This window comes from Garra rufa, chromosome 2 (genome assembly GCF_049309525.1).
Source record: "Garra rufa chromosome 2, GarRuf1.0, whole genome shotgun sequence".
NCBI classification, from domain to species: domain Eukaryota; kingdom Metazoa; phylum Chordata; class Actinopteri; order Cypriniformes; family Cyprinidae; genus Garra; species Garra rufa.
In genome coordinates, this window is record NC_133362.1 from 29,100,705 (window position 1) to 29,122,700 (window position 21,996).

General features: G+C 39.2%; 1 protein-coding gene across 2 annotated transcripts in view; it reads left to right on the plus strand.

Moving 5' to 3' along the window:
- The window catches only part of gfra1a (gdnf family receptor alpha 1a), a 117,990-nt gene that overhangs the window by 84,133 nt on the left and 11,861 nt on the right, over positions 1-21,996 (plus strand). For both annotated transcript variants that reach the window (XM_073834064.1, XM_073834065.1), the window contains 4 exons: positions 11,335-11,686; positions 13,921-14,030; positions 15,965-16,099; positions 21,742-21,947. In XM_073834064.1, coding sequence (XP_073690165.1) covers positions 11,335-11,686; positions 13,921-14,030; positions 15,965-16,099; positions 21,742-21,947 — 803 coding nt within the window. The remainder of the gene's footprint in view (positions 1-11,334; positions 11,687-13,920; positions 14,031-15,964; positions 16,100-21,741; positions 21,948-21,996) is intronic.

A 21,996-nucleotide genomic window follows, 5' to 3' on the forward strand; every position in this document is an offset into this window, starting at 1 on the left:
GTTTGGCGACTCGGTTGATTCAGTCATCAACAGATACCAGGAGGCTCGTAAACAAGCGGCGGCGTTCCAGCGATACCTCCCTCGTGTCTCCAGCCGTGTACCAGCTCCTCACACCGCAAGGTGCAAAAGAAGAGTGTTGCGTCCCGTACCCCTCCAGAAAGACCAAGAGGGCGTGGTCAGCAGCACTCCAAGCCGGGGGCCTCGAAGACAAGGCCCGACCTGAGGGTCGTGCTGCAGTCTAAGAGGTCCTCGGCCAAGCGGCCCTGACTTCTTTGGCCCAGGGCCATTGAGGGCAGCCCCTCTCGGCGAGGGATGGGGTTCACCACAGTACATGGTGCCCATTCCTCCTTGGGGCCCTCAGGAGACCAGTCAGCTAACCCTGCCAGTGTTAAGCCCCAAGCAGGTTCTGGTAATGGAACAGGAAGTAGAATCTCTTCTGAGGAAGGAGGCCATCAAGGATAAAGAATCCGGGTTCTACAGCCTGTATTTCATTGTTCCCAAGAAGGATGGAGGGCTGAGGCCCATTCTAGATCTCAGATAACTGAACCGCTCAGTCAGAAAACTAAAGTTCAAGATGTTAACTGTCAGTCAGGTCGTGTCTCAAATCAGGTCCGAGGACTGCTTTTTCACGATAGATCTAAAGGACGCGTATTTTCACGTCTCCATCCTTCCTCAACACAGGAAGTTTCTCAGGTTCGCTTTCAGGGGCGAAGCTTACCAATACAGAGTTCTTCCGTCCGGCCTAGCACACTCACCCCGAACTCTTACAAAGTGCGTGGATGCTGCTCTGGCTCCTCTGCGACTCCAGGGCATCTGCATACTCAACTACATAGACGACTGGCTGATTTTAGCTAGCACAGAACAGTTAGCGGCTCAACAAAGAGCTGGAGTTAAGACTCAATGCCAAGAAAAGTGTGCTTTCTCCATTACAGAGGACCACTTATCTAGGTGTCGTATGGGATTCGACCACGATGCAGGCACGTATGTCACCTGCTCGGATCGAGTCGATCCTTACTGCAGCCAATGCGGTCAAGCTAGGCCTGTCACTCACTGTCAAACAGTTCCAAGTACTGTTAGGTCTTATGGCAGCTGCATCCAACATGATACCTTTTGGACTGCTGCACATGAGGCCACTACAGTGGTAGCCCAAAACCAAGGGGTTTTCCCCGAGGGGGAACCCATTCCGCAAGATTAAGGTCACGCGGCGATGCCTACGTGCCTTGGACATGTGGAAGAAACCTTGGTTTCTATCTCAGGGCCGGTTTTGGGAGCTCCTTGTCGCCGCGTCACACTAGCCACAGATGCTTCCCTCACCTGATGGAGAGCGGTCATGAGTGGCCGCTCAGCCCGCGGTCTATGGAGCGGTCACCATCTCTCATGGCACATAAACTGTCTGGAGATGCTGGCCGTATTCCAGGCCCTAAAGCATTTTCTCTCGGACCTGAGAGACCGTCACGTGTTGGTCCGCACCGACAACACGGCGGTGGTGTATTACATCAATCACCAGGGGGGTATGCGTTCACGCCCCTTGTACAAGCAGGCGTACCATATCCTCCTGTGGTCACAGGGAAAACTCCTCTCATTAAGAGCAGTTCACATCCCTGGGTGTCTCAATGTGGGAGCAGACGTCCTGTCGAGGCAGGGGCCGAGGCCCAGGGAATGGATGCTTCACCCAGAAGTAGTGAAGCAGATTTGGAGAGTGTTTGGCCAGGCTCAGGTGGACCTCTTTGCGACTCGAGAGACATCGCAATGTCCCCTCTAGTACTCTCTAGTTCCTCCAGCTCCTCTGGGACTGGATGCTATGGTACAGACGTGGCCGAGGTTTCGTCTGTACGCCTTTCCCCCAATCGCTCTGCTCCCGGGAGTTCTGGAACGAGTACGCCAGTGCGGGGTCCGTCTTTTGCTAGTAGCCCCATACTGGCCGGCCCGAGTATGGTTCTCGGACATAATCGCCCTCCTCGATGGCTCTCCATGGGAGATTCCCATCAGGAGGGACCTCCTCTCCCAGGCCGGGGGCTCAATCCTTCACCCCCGCCCGGAGTTGTGGAAACTATGGGTGTGGCCCCTGAGGGGGCACAACTCATAGACACTGGTCTCTCAACCGAGGTTGTTGAGATCATTCTTCAATCCAGAGCTCCCTCTACAAGGAAACTTTATGACCTTAAGTGGAATCTGTTTACTGCGTGGTGTAGACAACACCAATTAGACCCAGTTCACTGCCCGATAGGTACAGTACTGGAGTTCCTGCAGTCTCGCTTTTCCGCAGGGCTAGCCCACTCCACCCTGAAGGTGTATGTGGCGGCTTTATCGGCCTACCATGCCCCTCTGGGTGGCCTGTCAGTGGGTAGAAACCCCTTGGTCATACGATTCCTCCGCGGTGCACTCAGTTTGAGGCCTCGAGTGAAACCGAGGGTCCCAATGTGGGATCTCGCTGTGGTGCTCGAAGCCCTCTGTAGACCTCCATTCGAGCCTATAGAGGAGATTTCGGACCGCAATCTTACTATCAAGACTGCACTGCTTCTTGCACTTACCTCTCTCAAGAGAGTGGGGGACCTTCAGGCCCTTTCAGTGGCCCCTTCCTCTATTGACTTTGCGCCCAGTCTGGCCAAAGCTTTTCTCTACCCTAGAGCTAGGTATGTCCCTAAGGTCCCATCCTCAGTACCACAGCCGGTTACTCTCCAGGCCTTATATCCTCCTCCATTTGTGAAGCACGACCATGTGCGAGCACTGGACACATACGTCCACAGAGCTGCCTTGTGGCATAAAACAGAGCAACTGTTGGTTTGTTACGGTCCCCCTAAGAGGGGGTACCCTGCTTCAAAACCTACTATCAGTAGATGGATCGTGGATGCCATTTCTACTGCGTATGAGTCCTCTGGCCTGCCATCACCCTTGGGGGTCAAGGCTCACCCAACTCGAGGCTTGGCTGTCTCTAAAGCTCTGGCAGCAGGTGTCCCTATTCAGGACATCTGCAGTGCGGCGGGTTGGTCGTCACCCTTAACATTTGTCGGGTTCTTTGAACTTGACCTTAGAGCCACTCCTGGCTCCTCTGTCCTTGAGTGACAGATATTTGTCCATCGTGTCCTGGCGGTTCCCCAGACAGAGTTGTAATACCACTCTTGTCCTAGCAATTTTCCTAGGCAGAGACTTTGATCCCTCCCTGTCCTGGCAGTTTCCCCAGGCAGAGGTGTATTCTTTCCCTCTTGTTCTGGCGGCTCTCCAGACAGAGGCGTAAAACTGCTCGCATCCTGGCAATTTCCCAGCTGGAGATCTTCCAGTGTCCTGGCAGGTTCACCAGGCACTCCTTATGTCCCTCTTGCTCTGGCAGTTTCCCAGGCAGAGGTGTATTACTACTCTTGCCCTGGTAGGCTCACTTTATCCTTGCGTCCTGGCAGTTTCCCAGGCTGAGCCATATGTTCTCCCTCTTGTTCTGGTGGTTCCCCAGACAGGTGTAATACCACTCTTGTCCTAGCAATTTCCCTAGGCAGAGACTTTGATCCCTCCTTGTCCTGGCAATTTCCCCAGGCGGACATTTCTCGTGCCCTGGCACATTTTACCAGGCACACTTGTAACAATCGGCCTTATCGGTAGATGTTACCGTGATTTAAAAGGGGTCAGATTATGCTGTGTGAGATAAAATAAGTGTTTTAAAAAGATGAGAAAACGACAAAAAGTAAAGTGAATAAATGAGTGTATTTCCAATTTCACAAGGAACTAAAACAACACAATAAAACCAGAATAACTTAGGCTGTTAAAAGCAGATTGTCCATTTAAATCATACCCTAAAACAGTCCTTAAGAATCCTAGTAGGTTGCAGTTCCAAGTTAAAAGTGTCCACCGGTGTATATACAGTCCAAGTAAGTGTAATCCAATGAAAGTGATGTAGGAATGGAAAGTCCTTGTAGAAACTCCTCAATCCAGTGTTTGGTCAATGACCTGATTGTTTGACATGCTGCCTCCTTTATACTGTTTAGTTCCTGATTCCTGTCATGTGACTGATCACATGACAGGCAGACCCAGACTCATTTAAAGACATACACATATTAAAATGGTTAAGAGGAATAAAATGGCTAAGACAACATGAAAACCTATTAAAACTCAAATATACATAAAATCATAATATATCGAGCAGGTTAAAACATGTGTCCTGTGTGACAGTGTCACATAGCCCCCCCCCCCCCCCCCCCCCCCCCTTAGCCTACGGCTCCCGGGGAAGAGGCTAGTCCCGTATATGTCCTGTCAGCCATTGTCCATGTAGTGGGTATCCTCTAAAATGTGTGGCTTAAAATGTCTTTGTAAAAAGTTGGATAAAACTAGGCCCTCCCACACAGGCACTAGTCTGCCAGAGGAATCTAAGCAAACACTAGAGAGAGGTGGAATCTGATACCAGCCTGGGCGTCCTAGGGTAGGTGGCGCCGCTCCTCCCAGGATACTGTTGCACCCAGCCACGCTGGTCCGCCAGCCCCCCTGGCGTTTCCTCCTGTCCGGCTTGCGGGTCTCTTTAATGGATGATGAAGGTGCTGATGAACGGGGTTGAGGTGGATGAGGTGGGTTCTTGGTAGGGTTGATGACGGCACAGTCCTTGGCCTCCACACCACACGACTTGCAGCTCTCGACGAAGTCCCAGACATCGCTGCGGACCGAAGGCCACCAGGCCACTTCCAGGATCAGCAGGAGGGTCTTTAGACGTCGATGATGTTTCTCTGCTGTCCTCTGGTGGAAATGCTGTACCGTTTGCTGGACCAGGGCCTTGGGGACGACTAGTTGGATCTTGTAGATGCCGTCCCCCTTCTGGAACCGCCGATACAGCAAGCCCTGGTGGTCGAGCACTTCGATCCCGTTGGTCGGTGGAGTGGAGGGAGAGATGGAAAGTCCCTGGAGAGTGTCGTCATCACCCAGCGCGCTGCAGAGTTGCTCTTTGGAGAAGGGGAGGATGGAGAAGATGGTGTCGAAGTCTGACCTGGTTGGAGTGGTGGCACAGAATTCTCCATCGATGTCTCTGTTGATAGTCCGTGAAGTGGTAGATGTGCTGGGATGGTTAGCCGGAGGAAAGCCAGGGGTTGACGTGGGAGGCACTGGGCTGGTCGTCGCAGTGGGAGGAGAGATGGCGACTTCTGGATCCTTTTGTTGCTCCAGTTGTTTCGCCCATTTCTTGTCTCTCCTCTTAAAACATTCGAAGACCTCTCTCTCTAGTGTCGCCACGGCATCCTTAATAGATTCCTCCATTTTGGCAAACTTAAAATCCACAGAGTCTCTAAAACACACTTCACGGTTAATATTACTTTCAACAGAGTCTTTAAAATCCTTCTCCAATTTTAAAACAATGTTTTTAAGAGCAACCACCTCAGCGCGAAGCTGTACACACTCACAGTGATGTAAAATCCGTTCATCATTAAAAACAGCAGATGTATTAAAAGAAGCAGCATTAACGTGGTTTGTCGTCATCTTAAAACACTTTTCTCAACACAGCTTTCGAAATCTTTTAACGTTCCCCGTACGGGCCACCATATGTAACAATCGGCCTTATCGGTAGATGTTACTGTGATTTAAAAGGGGTCAGATTATGCTGTGTGAGATAAAATAAGTGTTTTAAAAAGATGAGAAAACGACAAAAAGTAAAGTGAATAAATAAGTGTATTTCCAATTTCACAAGGAACTAAAACAACACAATAAAACCAGAATAACTTAGGCTGTTAAAAGCAGATTGTCCATTTAAATCATACCCTAAAACAGTCCTTAAGAATCCTAGTAGGTTGCAGTTCCAAGTTAAAAGTGTCCACCGGTGTATATACAATCCAAGTAAGTGTAATCCAATGAAAGTGATGTAGGAATGGAAAGTCCTTGTAGAAACTCCTCAATTCAGTGTTTGGTCAATGACCTGATTGTTTGACATGCTGCCTCCTTTATACTGTTTAGTTCCTGATTCCTGTCATGTGACTGATCACATGACAGGCAGACCCAGACTCATTTAAAGACATACACACATTAAAATGGTTAAGAGGAATAAAATGGCTAAGACAACATGAAAACCTATTAAAACTCAAATATACATAAAATCATAATATATCGAGCAGGTTAAAACATGTGTCCTGTGTGACAGTGTCACACACTTCTTTCCACCCTTGTCCTAGCAGACCCTTGGCAGGGATTTGAAATTCTGGGGGCGTGGACATCTCGTTCCCCAAAGCGTTGATGACGCAGCTTGAGTTCCCGGAAGGGAACGTCCCAGGTTACGTATGTAACCATGGTTCCCTGAGGGAACGAGACGCTGCGTCATGGACCATAATTCCCGCATCCCTGCGGCGCTCGCTTCATTCTAAGAGGCTGACACCGGCTTCAAACGCACGTGCTTTATACTTCCTGGTCACTTACGTCACCACGCCGGTGACGTCACTCCCGTCATCTGATTGGTTACAGACTACGTTCAGAGCATGGTTCGCCAATGGCATTCCCAAAGCGTTGATGACGCAGCGTCTCGTTCCCTCAGGGAACCATGGTTACATACGTAACCTGGAACGATTTCACAATATTAAAATTTTTACTGTATTGTTTTATTAAGCATTTATTGGACTGTTGGTCATACAGTTTGATTTAAACCCTGTATTTGTTGTATTTTTTATCAAATGAAACACAGTTGCGCTAAAAAAAGTCTGAATTGTAAGTTTATATCTCACAATTCTGAGAAAAAAAAATCTGATTTGTGAGTTTATATCTTGAAATTCTAACTATAACTCAAAATTGAAAATTTTTAGTACACAATTATGACTTTGTTTTTTCAAAATTGCGAGTTTAAATCTCACAATTATGCCTTTATAACTTGGAACTGCGAGTTTGCATCAGGTATTTCTAAAAAAAAAAAATGTCAGAATTGCAAGATAAAATGTCACAATTACCTTTTTTTTATTCAGTGGCGGAAACGGACTTCCATAGGTTTCGTCTTTACTAATCTATTTTAAAATGTAATTTAATCCTGTGACAGAAAAGCTGAATCATTCTAATAATCTGATTTGGTGCACAAAAAATATTTCTTATTATATTTTAGCATTCTTAATGAATATAAAGTTCAAAAGAACAGAACATAACAGAACCCATTTACTATAAATCTTACTTTTTGTAACATTATAAATGTCATTATGTTTTCTATTTATGAATTCATCCTCTAAACACAAATTAAGATATTTTTGATGAAATCTGAGAGCTTTCTGACCCAGCTTTCTAGACAGCAGTGCAACTGAAACAACGTCACATGGACAATTTTCCTTTCTGGGTGAACTATCCCCTTTATGTTTGACACGGTTTATGTGAATTGTGTGTTCATGTGTGATTTGGTCAGTCTCTTCCGTGTGACACCTGGTACTAAAGGTTCATACGACAGGTGAAGGTTTCAGACAGGTGTAGAGGATTGTTTCAACCTGAAGCCCTTTGTGCCAAACCACAGAATAGGTATTTTATTCTTGTCAGCCTCAGGGCATCAGATCAGAGGGGTACATCGCACACTCTCTCTCTCTCACACACACACACACACACACACACACACACACACACACACACAGACTGCCTTTTTTAGATGATGTCATCTGACAGTATAGTGGAACTCAGCAGAGAGGGCTTTTTTTCTTGCTTTGAGTGCCTGTGTGAGTGTGTGTGTGTGTGTGTGTGTGTGTGTGTGTGTGTGTGTGTGTGTGTGTGTGTGTGTGTGTGTGTGTGTGTGTGTGTGTGTGTGTGTGTGTGTCTGATGCTCTGACTGAGAACATCACACTGTTTATGAATAGGCGAGATTGCATTCCACTTTTTCTTCCACACTTAGATAAGCACCCACTCTCAGAGAGTAAGAAAAAGAGAGGGAGAGACAGAGACTTTTCTGTGCTGAAGGGCTTGAATGGGCAGATGTTGTCTGGGCAGATGGACTTTCGGTGTGTGTACATGCTTCTGTATGTGTGTGTTTGAATGCGTGGAAGTGTGTGTGTGTGTGTGTGTGTGTGTGTGTGTGTGTGTGTGTGTGTGTGTGTGTGTGTGTGTGTGTGTGTGTTGAATTACAGTCCAGACGGCTAACAGATGGAGTGGTGCGGTGTTGTTTTACATCACTCTATAGAAGGTCAAGAGGTTATAGTGTGTGCCTGAAAGATACACTACCGTTTAAAAGTTTAGGGTAGTTAAGATTTTTTTTTTATCGCTTTTGAAGTCCCTTATGCTCACCAAGGCTGCATTTATTTGATCAAAAATACAGTGAAAACATTAGTATTGAGCTATTTTTGTATATTATTTTATTTTTCAATTTCAAATAACTGTTTTCTACTTTAATCCATTTTCTACTTTAATACTTTATTCAAGCTTGAAATGGTACTTTGTGTAAAGTCCATTATTAAATTGTTTTGCATTTTTGAAGCCTATGGTGTACCAACGTTTGTTTGTTTGTTTGTTTTTAACTATATTTTCTTGTCGAGCACCCAATTTTGAGCATTTTTGTCAATGTGCATGCTTTGGTTTATATGGAAGCCTGTTTTCACCTCTCAATTAAAAAAAAAAAAAAGTTATTGCAACTTTTTATTTCACAATTCTGACATTTTTCCTCAGAACTGACAACTGTGACTAATTTTTCTCAGAATTGTGAGATACAAACTTGCAATTGTGAGTTATAATGTCAGAATTGCAAGATAAAGTCACAGTTCTGACTTTTTTCTCACAAATGCAAGAATCTTGCAATTCTGACTTTTTTCACGCAATTCTGACTTTTTTTTCCTCAGAATTGTGAGATATAGACTCACAACTGCAAGTTATAAAGTCCAATTTTGAGGGGGAAAAAGACTGAGCTATTTTTGTATTTTATTTTATTTTATTTTATTATTAAATTGTTTTGCATTTTGGAGCCTATGGTAACTATATTTTTTTGTCGAGCACCCAATTTTGAGCATTTTTGTTGTTAATGTGCATGCTTTAGTTTCTATGGAAGCCTGTTTCCACCACTGAATAAAAAATTTTAAAAATTTATTGCGACTTTTTATTTACAATTCTTACATTACATCCTCAGGATTCCGTGATACAAACTCACAATTCTGACTTTTTCTCTAAGAATTTTGAGATATAAACTCGCAATCGTGAGTTATAAAGTCAGAATTGTGAGATAAAGTCGCAATTTTGACTTTTTTTCTCAGAATTGCGTGATTGTGAATTGTGAGAAATAAAGTCAGAATTGTGAGATAAAAACAAAAAATCTCAAAATTCTGACATTTTTTCTAAGAATTGTGAGATAAACTCGCAATTATGAGTTATGAGGTCAGAATTGTAAGATAAAGTCGCAATTCAGATTTTTTTTTTCTCAAAATTGCAAGATACAAGCTCGCAATTCCAAGTTACTGTATGAAGTCCAATTTTGAGGGGGAAAAAAACTGACGTTCTCAGAATTGCAAGGTTATATCTCACAATTCTGACTCCCAATTGTATGTTATAAAGTCAGAATTCTGAGATATAAACTCGCAATTGTGAGACAAAAGTAACAATTGCAAGATATAAACTTGCAAATCTGAAAAAAAAAGGTTTTATTCGCGAGTTTATATCTTGCAGTTCTGACTTTATAACTCGTTGTGGGTTTGTATCAGGCAATTCTGAGAAAAAAGTCAGAATTTTAAGATGAAAAGGTTGCAGTTACCTTTTTTATTTTTTTATTCAGTGGCAGAAACAGGCTTCCAAAGGTTTCATCTTTACTTTAGTCTATTTTTAAAATATAATTTATTCTTGTGAAAGAAAAGCTGAATCATTCTAATGAGCTGCACAAGAAATATTTCTTATTATGTTTCTTGATGAATATAAAGTCTAAACGAACAGAACACAACATAACATAACATTTATTTAATATAAATCTTACTTTTTGTACCATTATAAATGTCATTATGTTCTCTATTGATGAATTTAATGCATATTTGCTGAATAAAGTATTCTTTTATTTTTTTCTTATAAAATGGTACTGACCCCAAACTTTTAAATGGTAGTGTATCTGTCTTCAGCACAAACTGACATTTATATTGTCATCACTGAGCACTGATCTCAGTTTTTCTACATATCATTGTACAGCATTATCAGTAACGAACCGCACTGAAAAGCCACAACAATGTACCACAAAAGGTTGTGGAGGAGGAATTAAAAAAGTTAAATAGATTCATAATTTCAGCTGAGGCATTTAAGAAGCAAAAGTTTTGATAAGTTTTGAACTGAGCAAATACATTATAAGAGTAAATAGGGGCAAATTATTATTTCATGTCGACTTCAGGCCTCCTTTGTACTATGTATGACAAACGACAGGCTGGAAGTTCTTAATTTCTAATGGAGAGTGCTACGGGAGCAGCATGGAGTTTCAGTCATATGCATATGCAGAATTTTTGGAATCAATTTGAGCTCTGGGTGCAGAATATTAGAATTTTTGCGGCTAGACTGTATGCAACTGCCTGACCAAGAAGCTATGAACACAAGGAATTCATAAATATTATTTCTGTAAAGTAGACTAATTATCTCTGAAATAAATATTTTATAATTATTACATAATTTACATTGATTAGCACTAGAAAACCTACTATGCTTTTCTTTCAGAGATATTGGCAGTCATTGATTACCAAGTGGAGGAAAACGGCTGGTTCACAACCAGTTCTCAGGCTTCCTTGAAAGCAACATCTTATTAGAACCGTCCTTAAACACAGCATACACACACACATAGGAAAAACACATGCACATGTATGCTCCACCCTCACTCTAATACAACCCATCTCTTGTTTTTAATTGGCTCTCATTATAAGCCAAACTGCTGCTGTAGCTCAGCAAGTCTACCGAAATGTTAGTTAATTGTGGAATGTGTTAGAAAGCCAGCAATTAGCCGCAGCTGACAGGCGAGAGCAGAGCGGTGCCGGCCGCTTTGATGACTCCCCTGTTCAGCCAAGATGACTGTTTGTTTAGGCTGCAGGGATCCGAAGGGATGAGCACTGTTTCGTTTAACATAAAAAAACAACCAAAACAAAAAACAGGTTCCTTATAAACAGCCTCTGTGTTTTGGCAGACCTGCGGAAACAAGGATGATTAATTCACATGCCTGGCAGTGCCGTGGGGTATTCAAATAAAAGATTTTCTTTGTGGAGCAAGGGTTTCAGAGCTGTGGATAGCATCAGATTCTTTGTTTATCTTTGTCTTTGTTTTTACCTTTCTTATTAATTTATTGTAACTTTTAAAAGTTTTTTAAAAAGTTTTTATTTAGATTTAAAGCAATTTCAGCTGATATTAGATCAGCAAATCTCACACACTCTCCAAAAAAAGATCGATTTTGTTTTATACTCTGCATCTTTGTCTTTGCAGGTGAGCCAGCGCTAGCAAAGGAGAACAACTGCCTGAACGCAGCGAAGGCCTGTAACCTAAACGACACCTGTAAGAAATACCGTTCGGCTTACATAAGCCCTTGCACGAGCCGAGTCTCGACGGCTGAAGTCTGCAACAAACGGAAGTGCCACAAGGCCTTGCGGCAGTTCTTCGACAAGGTGCCGCCCAAGCACAGCTACGGCATGCTCTTCTGCTCCTGTCCTATAGGGGATCAGTTGGCCTGTTCTGAGCGCAGACGGCAGACCATCGTACCAGCCTGCTCATATGAGGACAAGGAGAAACCCAACTGTCTGGCACTGCAAGCGTCCTGCAAGACCAACTACATCTGCAGGTCTGAAGATCAAAGATTTATAACAATTTATAACATTTATAACAGGCAACATGTTCTTAATATTGTTATGGTAATAAAGTTAAATAAATAAAATGGTTACACTTTACCTTTACAATACAGTTCTATTAGTTATTGTTAGTCAACAATAATTAGTTAACTAATGTCAACTAATGAACTCTGTTGTAAAGTTTTACCATACATAAACTAATATAATTAAGACCTGGATTATAAAAGACAATTTAAAATGTTATTATTAATATAATAATAATTTCTAATGATCTAACAATAAATACATTATAATTAGTTATCTTTATTTTAATTTTTCATATACCTACATATAATAAGATTTTCTGTTTTTAAAAGAAGTCTCTTCTGCTTACCAAGCCTGCATTTATTTGATCCAAAGTACAGCAAAAACAGTACAATTCTGAAATATTTTTACGGTTTAAAATAACTGTTTTCTATTTGAATATATTATAAAATGCAATTTATTTCTGTGATCAAAGCCATTTTTCTGCATCATTACTCCAGTCTTCAGTATCACATGATCTTTCAGAAGTCATTCTGATATGCTGATTTGCTGTTCATATCAATATTTAAAACAGTTTAGTACCATTATTTTAGGATATTTTGATGAATAGAAAGATCCAAGTAATTAAATAAAAAGTTTTTGTAACATTATACACTATACCATTCAAAATCTTGATGTCCGTATACTTTTTTTTGAGGGGGGAAGAAATGATAGAAATTAATACTTTTATTTAGCAAGGATGCTTTAAATTGATCAAAAGTGATGATAAAGACATTTATAATGTTACAAAAGATTTCTATTTTAGATAAATGCTGTTCTTCTGAGCTTTTTATTCATCAAAAAGTTCTACTCAGCTGTTTTCAACATAAAAAAAATGATGATAAATGTTTTTTGAGCAGCAAATCAGAAAAATAATAAAAAGAGAATCATGTGATCATGTGAGTAATGGTGCTCATAATTTAGCTTTGAAATCACAGAAATAAATTAAATATAAAAAATATATTCAAATAGAAAACAGTTATTTTAAGTAAAAATATTTCTAAATTTTACTGTTTTTGCTGTACTTTGGATCAAATAAATACATTCTTGGTGAGCAGAAGAGACTTCTAAAACATTACAAATCTTAGTAAAATTTTTAAATATATAATAAATTGCAATATAATACAATACTAATAGTAAAGCAAGTAAATAAACAGAGTTAAAAACAGTTGGCTGTACTTCTCTCTCTCCTTCTTACACACACACACACACACACTTACATGCAAATATGTGCACACTTCATGGCAACACTTACCTTGTGTGCATTAACACATGGCAGTGCAAAATGAGCTATTTAGAGGTGCTAAGAAATGCCTCACTGAATCGGAGAGGCAAGATCACAACATGCCATCTGTAATAACACGTATTCACCAATAGGGACAGACATGGCCATGAGCAGCTAAACTACATCTGTTGGGAAATAAAGGGTTTATTAAGGTAAGGCAGGAGAACACGAGGACAATCGTGGTGATTATTGAAGTCTAGCAATAAAAACTGCAGCCTTAAATCTGGTTTGTGCAGGAAGGAGGCAACCCCAGAGTCCGCTAAGTGGCTTGTTAAGGATTCATTAGCACAACGTGGATGTAGTTTTGCCAAGTAAATGTCTTTAGGCACAGAGAGAGCGACAGCTAATGACCCCGCTCAATCAGAAGAGCCGCCACTCGGCATTCTGGGGGCACACTCAGACATTCATACAAATAAATGAAATACATTTGCACTTACGCTCCAGGTCTGTACAGTTCACATGCTCCATTCCGGTCATTTTTACCTCATTATTTGTCTTTCTGTATCCATCCTGCTTTTGTACCTACAGTCATTTTGAAGCCAGGTGTAGCCCCTAGATGTACCAAGGTGTTCAGCGTAGTTGCGCAGAGATCCCACACCATACGTTTTAAGAGACACGCCACAGCAGATTCATTTACACATTCCTTTTCCGTCCTTAACACTGCGACAGACTTGCTGCTGAGAGTCTTCCAACACTTTTAACAGCCAAGAACTGTGTGTGCAGTTTGCTTTTCAAACAGAGTTGGCAACATATGTTTTCTTTCATTCATAATGAACCGTATTTAATTATAAAGTGATGCCATTAGTACTCATTGTACTAGAATAGATGTCAGAAAGAGTTGAGAATTATGGAATATAAAGGGTGTGTGTGATGTTTTAGGTCTCGCCTGGCTGATTTCTTCACTAACTGTCAACCCGAGCCCCGCTCTCTCTCTGGTTGTCTGAAGGAGAACTACGCTGACTGCTTGTTGTCGTACTCTGGCCTCATCGGTGAGTCTTATTTTTTATTAATGTGGTTAATTTAAATTAGTTAGAGACTTGGGGAATAGTTGCACTCTTAAAAATCAGTTTATCACATATACCTACATACACACAAAAGTATATATTTAAATTCTTTTTTTAATTAATAAAGTGCATTTTATATTAATTTAGAGCCATGAGGAGTATACTGTATATACAATGCTGTTCAAACGTTTGGGAACAGTTAGATTTTTAATTTTTTTTTAAATACGTTTCTTATGCTTATCATCAAAAATTGTAAAATATTACAATGTAAAATAACTTTTAATTTTTTTATATACATTAAAATATAATTTATTCCTGTGATGCAAAGCTGAATTTTCAGCATCATTACTCCAGTTTTTAGTGTCACATGATCCTTTAGAAATCATTCTGATATGATGATTTTTTATCAATGTTGGAAACAGTTGTCGCTTAACATTTTGTTGGAACCTGTGATAGATTTTTCAGGATTCTTTGATGCATAAAAAGTAAAAAATGACAGCATTTATTTAAAATAGAAATCTTTTCTAACAATATAAACTACAGTTTAAAAATACTATAATTATAATACTATAATTCAGCAAGGATGTGTTAAATTAATAAATAGTGATAGTAAAAACTTATGTTGTTAGAAAATATTTCTATTTTGAATAAATGCTGTTCTTTTTAACTTTTTATTCATCAAAGAATCCTGAAAAAAGAATCACAAGTTCCAAAAAAATATAAAGCAGCACAACTGTTTTAAACTTTGATAATAATAACAATAAATCAGCATATTAGAATGATTTCTGAAGTATCGTGGGATACTGAAGACTAGAGTAATGATGCTGAAAATTCAGCTTTGCATCGCAGGAAAAAAATTATAATTGACAGTATATTAAAATAGAAAACCATTATTTTAAAAGATTACTCCACTTCTAGAATAAACATTTCCTGATAATTTAATCACACCTATGTCATCCAGGTCTTTCTTTCTTCAGTCGCAGAGAAATTAAGTTTTTTGAGGAAAATATTTCAGGATTTTTCTCCATATAGTAGACTTTAATGGTGCTCAACGAATTGAAGGTTAAAAATGCAGTTTAAATGCAGCTTCAACAGGCTCTAAACGATCCCAGCCAAGGAATAAGGGTCTTATCTTGAGAAACGATCGGTCATTTTCTTAAAAATGTGCATGCATACTCTGTGCGCTCCGGTTCAAGACAGTTATGTAAAAAAAATACGACCAACTTCAAAATGTCCTACATCGCTGTTTTACCTTTTTTTTGTAAAAGCTTTTTGATCTTCTTTGCACGCTCGCTTTGTAAACACTGGGTTGGAACTTCTGCAGTGATGTAGGATGATTTTGAATTTGACTGTTTGATCTGTTAAGTCTGGATTCACTGACAAAATTTAGTGTATCATTAACTAGCACTGGGTGCTAGCACTGCTCCTACTCTCTGTACAATCCACTGAGACACAGACAAAGCCTTCGTGACAACATGTTTGTTCTCTAGTTCTTTCTTTTCATTTTGCTTGTTTTGGATGTCTTCTTAAAGTCGTGTGTGTACCACACAGTAACAGCAGCTGGACATGCGGGAATACAGCAGCGCAGCTATTAATCTGTGATTAGCTCCTGTTGTTGTTCTACCAGTGGGAGACTGTTTCTCAGTTGGCTAACTTTGTCACATCCCCACAGTACAGCTTTTATGAGGAACACTGCACCAAAATTATTACTTTTAAGAAAGCTCAGCGAAAACAAGATAACAGCTAATCTGAAGATGACAAGGCTTTAAGGGTTTTGATGTGTACACAGGCAGGGAAATCCAAATTGGAAATCCACATACTGAATTTAATCAAATTTCTTTTAAATATGAAATTGATACTTAAAGTTTTAAAATACAGTACTTCTAAAGAAATTAGGAATATGTCTTTTTGTTTTTCAGGCACGGTGATGACCCCAAATTATCTGCGTTCAGCCAAGATCAGCGTGTCTCCGTTCTGTGACTGCAGCAGCAGCGGCAACAGCAAAGAGGAATGCGACAGATTCACAGAGTTCTTCACTGACAACGCCTGCCTGCGTGAGTTAGCGTTCTGGCCTGATTCACCCTGTCTCTGTGCAAAGAAAATCTGAAGCAGATCCACAAAACCCAATGTAGTTTGTGTTAGACCTGGGCCATATAGCATAAAAAATATCCATCACAAATGAACGATCCTTCAGAAAACATTCTAATATGCTGATTTATTACTTTTATTATCAATACTGGAAACAATGTTTTTTTGGAACATTTGATTCTTTCTTTTTTTCAGGATTCTTTGATGAATAAAATGTTACATATAAATATGTATTCAAAATAGATGTATTTTCTAACAATATAAGTCTTTGCTATCACATTCTGTCAATTTAACACAACCTTGCAAAAAAAAATAAGAAGAAGAAATATTCACTGACCACAAACTATTAAATAGTATGTTTATTTTGTTACAAACGATTTCTATTTTAAATAAATGCTGTTCTTTTTAACTTTTTATTTATTAAATAATTATTTTATTAATAAAGTATCACAGGTTTCAACGAAATATTAGGCAGCACAACTGTTTTCAACATTGATAATAAATCAGCTTATTAGAATGATTTCTAAAAGATCATTTCACACTGAAGACTGGAGTAATAATGCTGAAAATCCAGCTTTGCATCACAGGAATAAATTCTACTTTAAAGTATATTAAAATAGAAAACCACTATTTTAAATTGCACACAATATCACTGTTTTTTTCTGGATTTTTTGATCAAATAAATGCAGCCTTGATGAGCATAAGAAACTTATTAAAAAAATACAACTTTTGAATGGTAGTATATATAGCTATAATCAATACAAATATTTTACTAAAACATTTCAAAGCATGTAAAATGCCACAAAAGAAGAGTCTGAAGTGATTCACAGATATATATTAAACTTATCATACTTGAGTTGTGTAAGTGCTGTAGTCTAATGACAGACTCTTTGGGAAACTTATGGTTCTATAAAAAGATCTAGCTTCATTTAACCCACCTCTAGTATATTACATAAAAACAGACGTAAAGATGTAAGCAATCTGTCAATCAAACGCTCCTCATATCTTTTGTTCATTTTTTTCTGTCTTGTTTTTCTTTAAACTTTGTGCCACCATCCATGCCATTTCTATCCTAACTGTCCATTTGTCTCATTCTCCCTCTGATCTGGTTTGCTCTGTCCATCTCTTCAGACTCCAGCAAGTTGTTTTCTGAGGATTTTAGCCCTCCGCCTGTCAGCCGGATTTTACCTCTGCCTCTAAAAAGCCTCTTCCATCTTCCTATTATGTACACTTCTTTCTCTTAGCCTTTCCCCCGTATATCTTTCACTCGCTACACTTCCTTGACTGCACCAAGTGTTTCGTTTTGTTCCCTGTACTCATAGAATGGCGTGAAAACAGACTAAGTGGTAATAGCAAAAAGCGAGCTTTCAGGGAGGGCTTGTGAAAGTCCTAGGAGTGCTACAAAAATGTGTAGTACTGAAAGAGATCCATAAATGGTCAGGTGAATGCTACTACTCAAACCTCAATACACAGCACTTGAACTAAGTTTCTTTTGGTGATAGTTCACAGAAGAAGTGAGCATGTCAATCATCATGCCCAGTCGTCAGTTCACTGTTAACAGTCAGGCCTACTGAAATAGGAATGCACAATTTGGAGAAATAAAAAAAAAATATATGATTCGTCTAATAAACTTTTGATATATGGTTTTCTGAGCACACACATCTGAAGCACACACACAGAAACCGACTCACATGGCATGTGAGTACTAAACTAAGTTCTCTTTCATGTCTTCTTGCGCTTAAACTGTTAAATACACACAAGTTTATGTTAAAAAAAAAAAGCTTTTGAGTTACAAAACCAGCCGGTTATGTTGTTGGAGGTAAACAACTGGGAAAGAAATTGCATGTTTATATGTGGCAGCAGCGTAATATACAGTATATAAATCAATAAATCCACTGCTCTTACTGGTACACCGTTGTCGCTTGCAGCGCCATGGGTGAAAATTCTGCATTCAGACTCTGTGGCTGTTAATTTTCCACCCTGATTGAGAGCTTACATTAAATATTTGGACTTTTATGCAGACCACAAACTGTTTTACGTCAAGACCATTTACAGTGAAGTAGTGCAGGCAAAAAGGTGATTAAAAATTATGATAAATGTGGGAGAATTGTGACCTGTCAAAATCTTTCTCTAAACAACTGCAGTGAAAACAGGAATAGTTTTTAATGTTTAGATCTTCGAAAGAAAGGGCAGGGTGGATTCACTGTAGGAAGAGTATATCTGTGAACAGTCTGAGCTTAATTTGATTTGTTTCTTTTAGTGCCAAGGGCTTTGAGGGGATGTTGAAGGAGACTCTTCAGGAGGTTAAACTGGGTTAAACTGCTTCTTTATTGTTCTATCCTTCTTTCTTGCTCTCTCTCGCTTTCTCTCTCTCCTTCTCATTACCTCATTCTCTCGTGTCTCATTACGGGATTTCAGTGTTAAGGCATCCTGACAGTTCTGGGGGTTCGTTCCCAGCGCCGTCAGTATCTGGGTGTTTAGGAGGCTATGACGAAGCGCTTTGGCCTCACACCCTACACTAGCCCTTGAGCGTTATGCGTCTGTCTGCCCTTGGAACACAGCGTCCTCAACACAGGCAAGTGTAGAGCAGAGCCGAGCTTCAACAGAACAGAGAGCATCGAGTGAAAGAGAGAAACTGTTGAAACATTATTGAAATATTAAGTAAATAAATAAAAAACAACAACAACTCATCATCAACTTCACACTCTTGCTTCTTGAGTTTGGTGGCAGTACCCAAACTGTACAGTAATCAGAGTGCTTCCCATAAAAAAAAAACATATTGATAGAGTGGTATTTTCTTTCTTTCTTTTTTTAGGATTTAGGATTTTTTTAAATAATAATATATAATTTAAATACATTTAATTAAATAATACATACATTCTGTTGTATATAAGTTTTTGAAATGTTATGCTCACCAAAGCTGCATTCATTTAAACAAAAATACAGTATAAACATTAATATTGTGATGGCAATATATTGTAAAATGTAATTTATTCCTGTGATGTCAAAACTGAATTTTTAGCCATTTTCACAGTCTTAAGCGTCACATGATCCTTTAGAAATCATTCTAATATGCTGATTTGCTGCTCAATTATTAATTACTATTGGTACTCAATTATTAATAATAGTTCTTATTATCAATGTTGAAAACATTTTTTATTCCTAATATTTTTATGAAAACAGTGATTTTTTTTTTCTCGAGGTTTTTTGACAAATAGAAAGTTTGAAGGGATGACAGGTGTGAAACAATGTGGAAGTGTAAAAAAATCCTTAAAAAAATGTATTTAATTATAAATACATTTTACTAGAGATTTTATGTGACTTTTTATGTCTCAAGTCTGACTTTTTTCTCAGAACTGTAAGTTATAAACTTCACTTTTTGACAAGTGAAGTCAGAATTGCGCAATATAAACTCACAATTCTGAGAAATAAAGTCGTAATTCTGAGAAATAAGGTCAGAATTGCAGGATATAAACTCACAATTCTGACTTTTTTTAATCAGAATTGTGAGTTCATATCTCACGACAACTGCGACTTTTTTCACAGAATTGCGTGATATAAACTTGCAATTGTGAGAAATAAAGTCGTAATTCTGAGAAATAAGGTCAGAATCGCAGGATAAAAACTCACAATTCCGACTTTTTTTAATCAGAGTTGCAACCATTTCTCAGAATTGCGAGTTCATATCTCACAACTGTGACTTTTCTCTCAGAATTGTGAGATATAAACTTGCTATTGTGTGTTCTAAAGTCAGAATTGCGATATAAACCCACAATTTTTCATTTTTTTTCTCAGAATTGCAACTATTTCTCAGAATTGCGAGTTCATATCTCACAATTGTGACTTTTTTCTCAGAATTGTGAGATATAAACTTGCAGTTGTGTGTTATAAAGTCAGAATTGTGATATAAACCCACAATTTTTCATTTTTTTCTCAGAATTGCAACTATTTCTCTAGAATTGTGAGTTTATATCTTACAACTGTGACTTTTTTCTTAAATTGTGAGTTTATATCTTGCAATTCTGACTTTATAACATGCAATTGCAAGTTATTTAGTCAGAATTGTGAGATATAAACACGCTGTTCGGAGAACATACAGTATCAGTCTTTTTTTCCTCTCAGAATTAGACTTTATAACTCACAATTACAAGTTTATATCTCACAGTTCTGAGAAAAAATTCAGAATTGCGAGAAAAATTCAGAATTGCATTTGTATCTTGCAATTCTGACTTTTTTTCTTGCAATTTGCGAATTTATAAAAAAGTTAAATTACATTGTATCTTGCAATTGCGAGTTTATATGACGTAATTCTGAGAAAAAAGTCGGGTAAGGTAAAAAGTTGCAGGTAAAAATAATTTTTTATTCAGTGGCAGACATAGGCTTCCATAAGCTGCACTATAAATGTGTGTTGCTGAAAAAAACACAAATTCAAATGTTATTTACATCAGAAAAGCGTGCTTATTTTGAGCTGGTATGCATTTCATCATAAAAATCACAAAAACAGCAAACAGTAGCCTGCTATTGTAGTACATTTTCCTTTCTTTGAAACGTAAAACCTTGTGGATACGAAGGTCTCCAGACATCAGCTGGTGGAGTGTAGAGTGGATTCAGAGAACATGACTCATTGAGAGACATGCACATGAGAGGAAACTACACGATTCATCTGCTGAAGAAAATGTGTCAGGCCTCATAGACTCAAAACAACGATCAAAGCGCTCAGAGCCTGCGGGTCTTTTCCAGTATTTCCTAGAGAGATGGAGAGAAAGTGTCTAAAAATAGCAAACAACACATTCATCATGTGTCTGTTCAAACTATTTACATGTGAGTATGATAAAATTAGAGAAGGAGATGAAAAATAAGCATTAAGACGGAGCGTAGCGACAGACAGAACTAAGCACTATGAGAGAGGGCGGACGTTTCTGATAAAAACAGCTTCACAGTGTAAAACAACTACACATACTGTATCAAACTTTCTTAAAAACTGAGATTTCACAGACACAGACTATATGTGCTTAATAGTTTGCTGTCTGTATTGTTTTAGTGGAGATGGCAGAGAGAGCAAGAGCCTGTCAGAGGCCCATATAATGAGACAGTAGATCCTACTTCTAAGAAAGGCTGGGTTGTGGGAGGGCTTGACTGAAAGTTTGGGCAAATACAAGTCATTTCCAGTCTTTCAGAAGCAAATACACATCATTTCCAGTCTATCACACAGGCGATCAAAACAAACAGCACATTATCTATTGACTATGTTGAGAGGTCAGGTTTAATAAGTTAGTGATAACTGCCCTTGCAATCACTCGGTCATAGAGTACGGTACACACTGCTGGTCTTTCTGTTAAATTGATGATTATAAATCTCAGAATAAGAGAGATTATGCTGATGGTCATAATGTAACTGTAGATTGTAGGTTTGACCTCCTCTATTCAGAAAAATAGAGAAATCATCTGTAATTAAAGCATGCTCTCAGTCAAATTACGATTTACAGTTACAGTATACATCTCTCTATACTCTTATGTTATAATAAACATCTCCCAGACTGTCAATTTGAGACTTTGACAGCAGTAGAAACCAGTAGTATTAGAAGCCATCTTTTGCTCTTTGTATATAGGTAATGCAATCCAGGCATTTGGAAATGGGACAGACGTGAGCGTGTGGCAGCCGATGCCCCCAGTGCAAACAACAACCTCTATGACAACACCATCCCAGAGGAACAGGGATCGGGACAGATCACCCAATGCCATAGATCCGGCGACACACATCAACCATCTCAACCCGTCTGATAACTCCCTCTACCAGTTCTGCAGTAGCCTCCAGGTCAGTGGAACTATTGCAGACATAGATCTTCAAGTTTCATTTATGTATT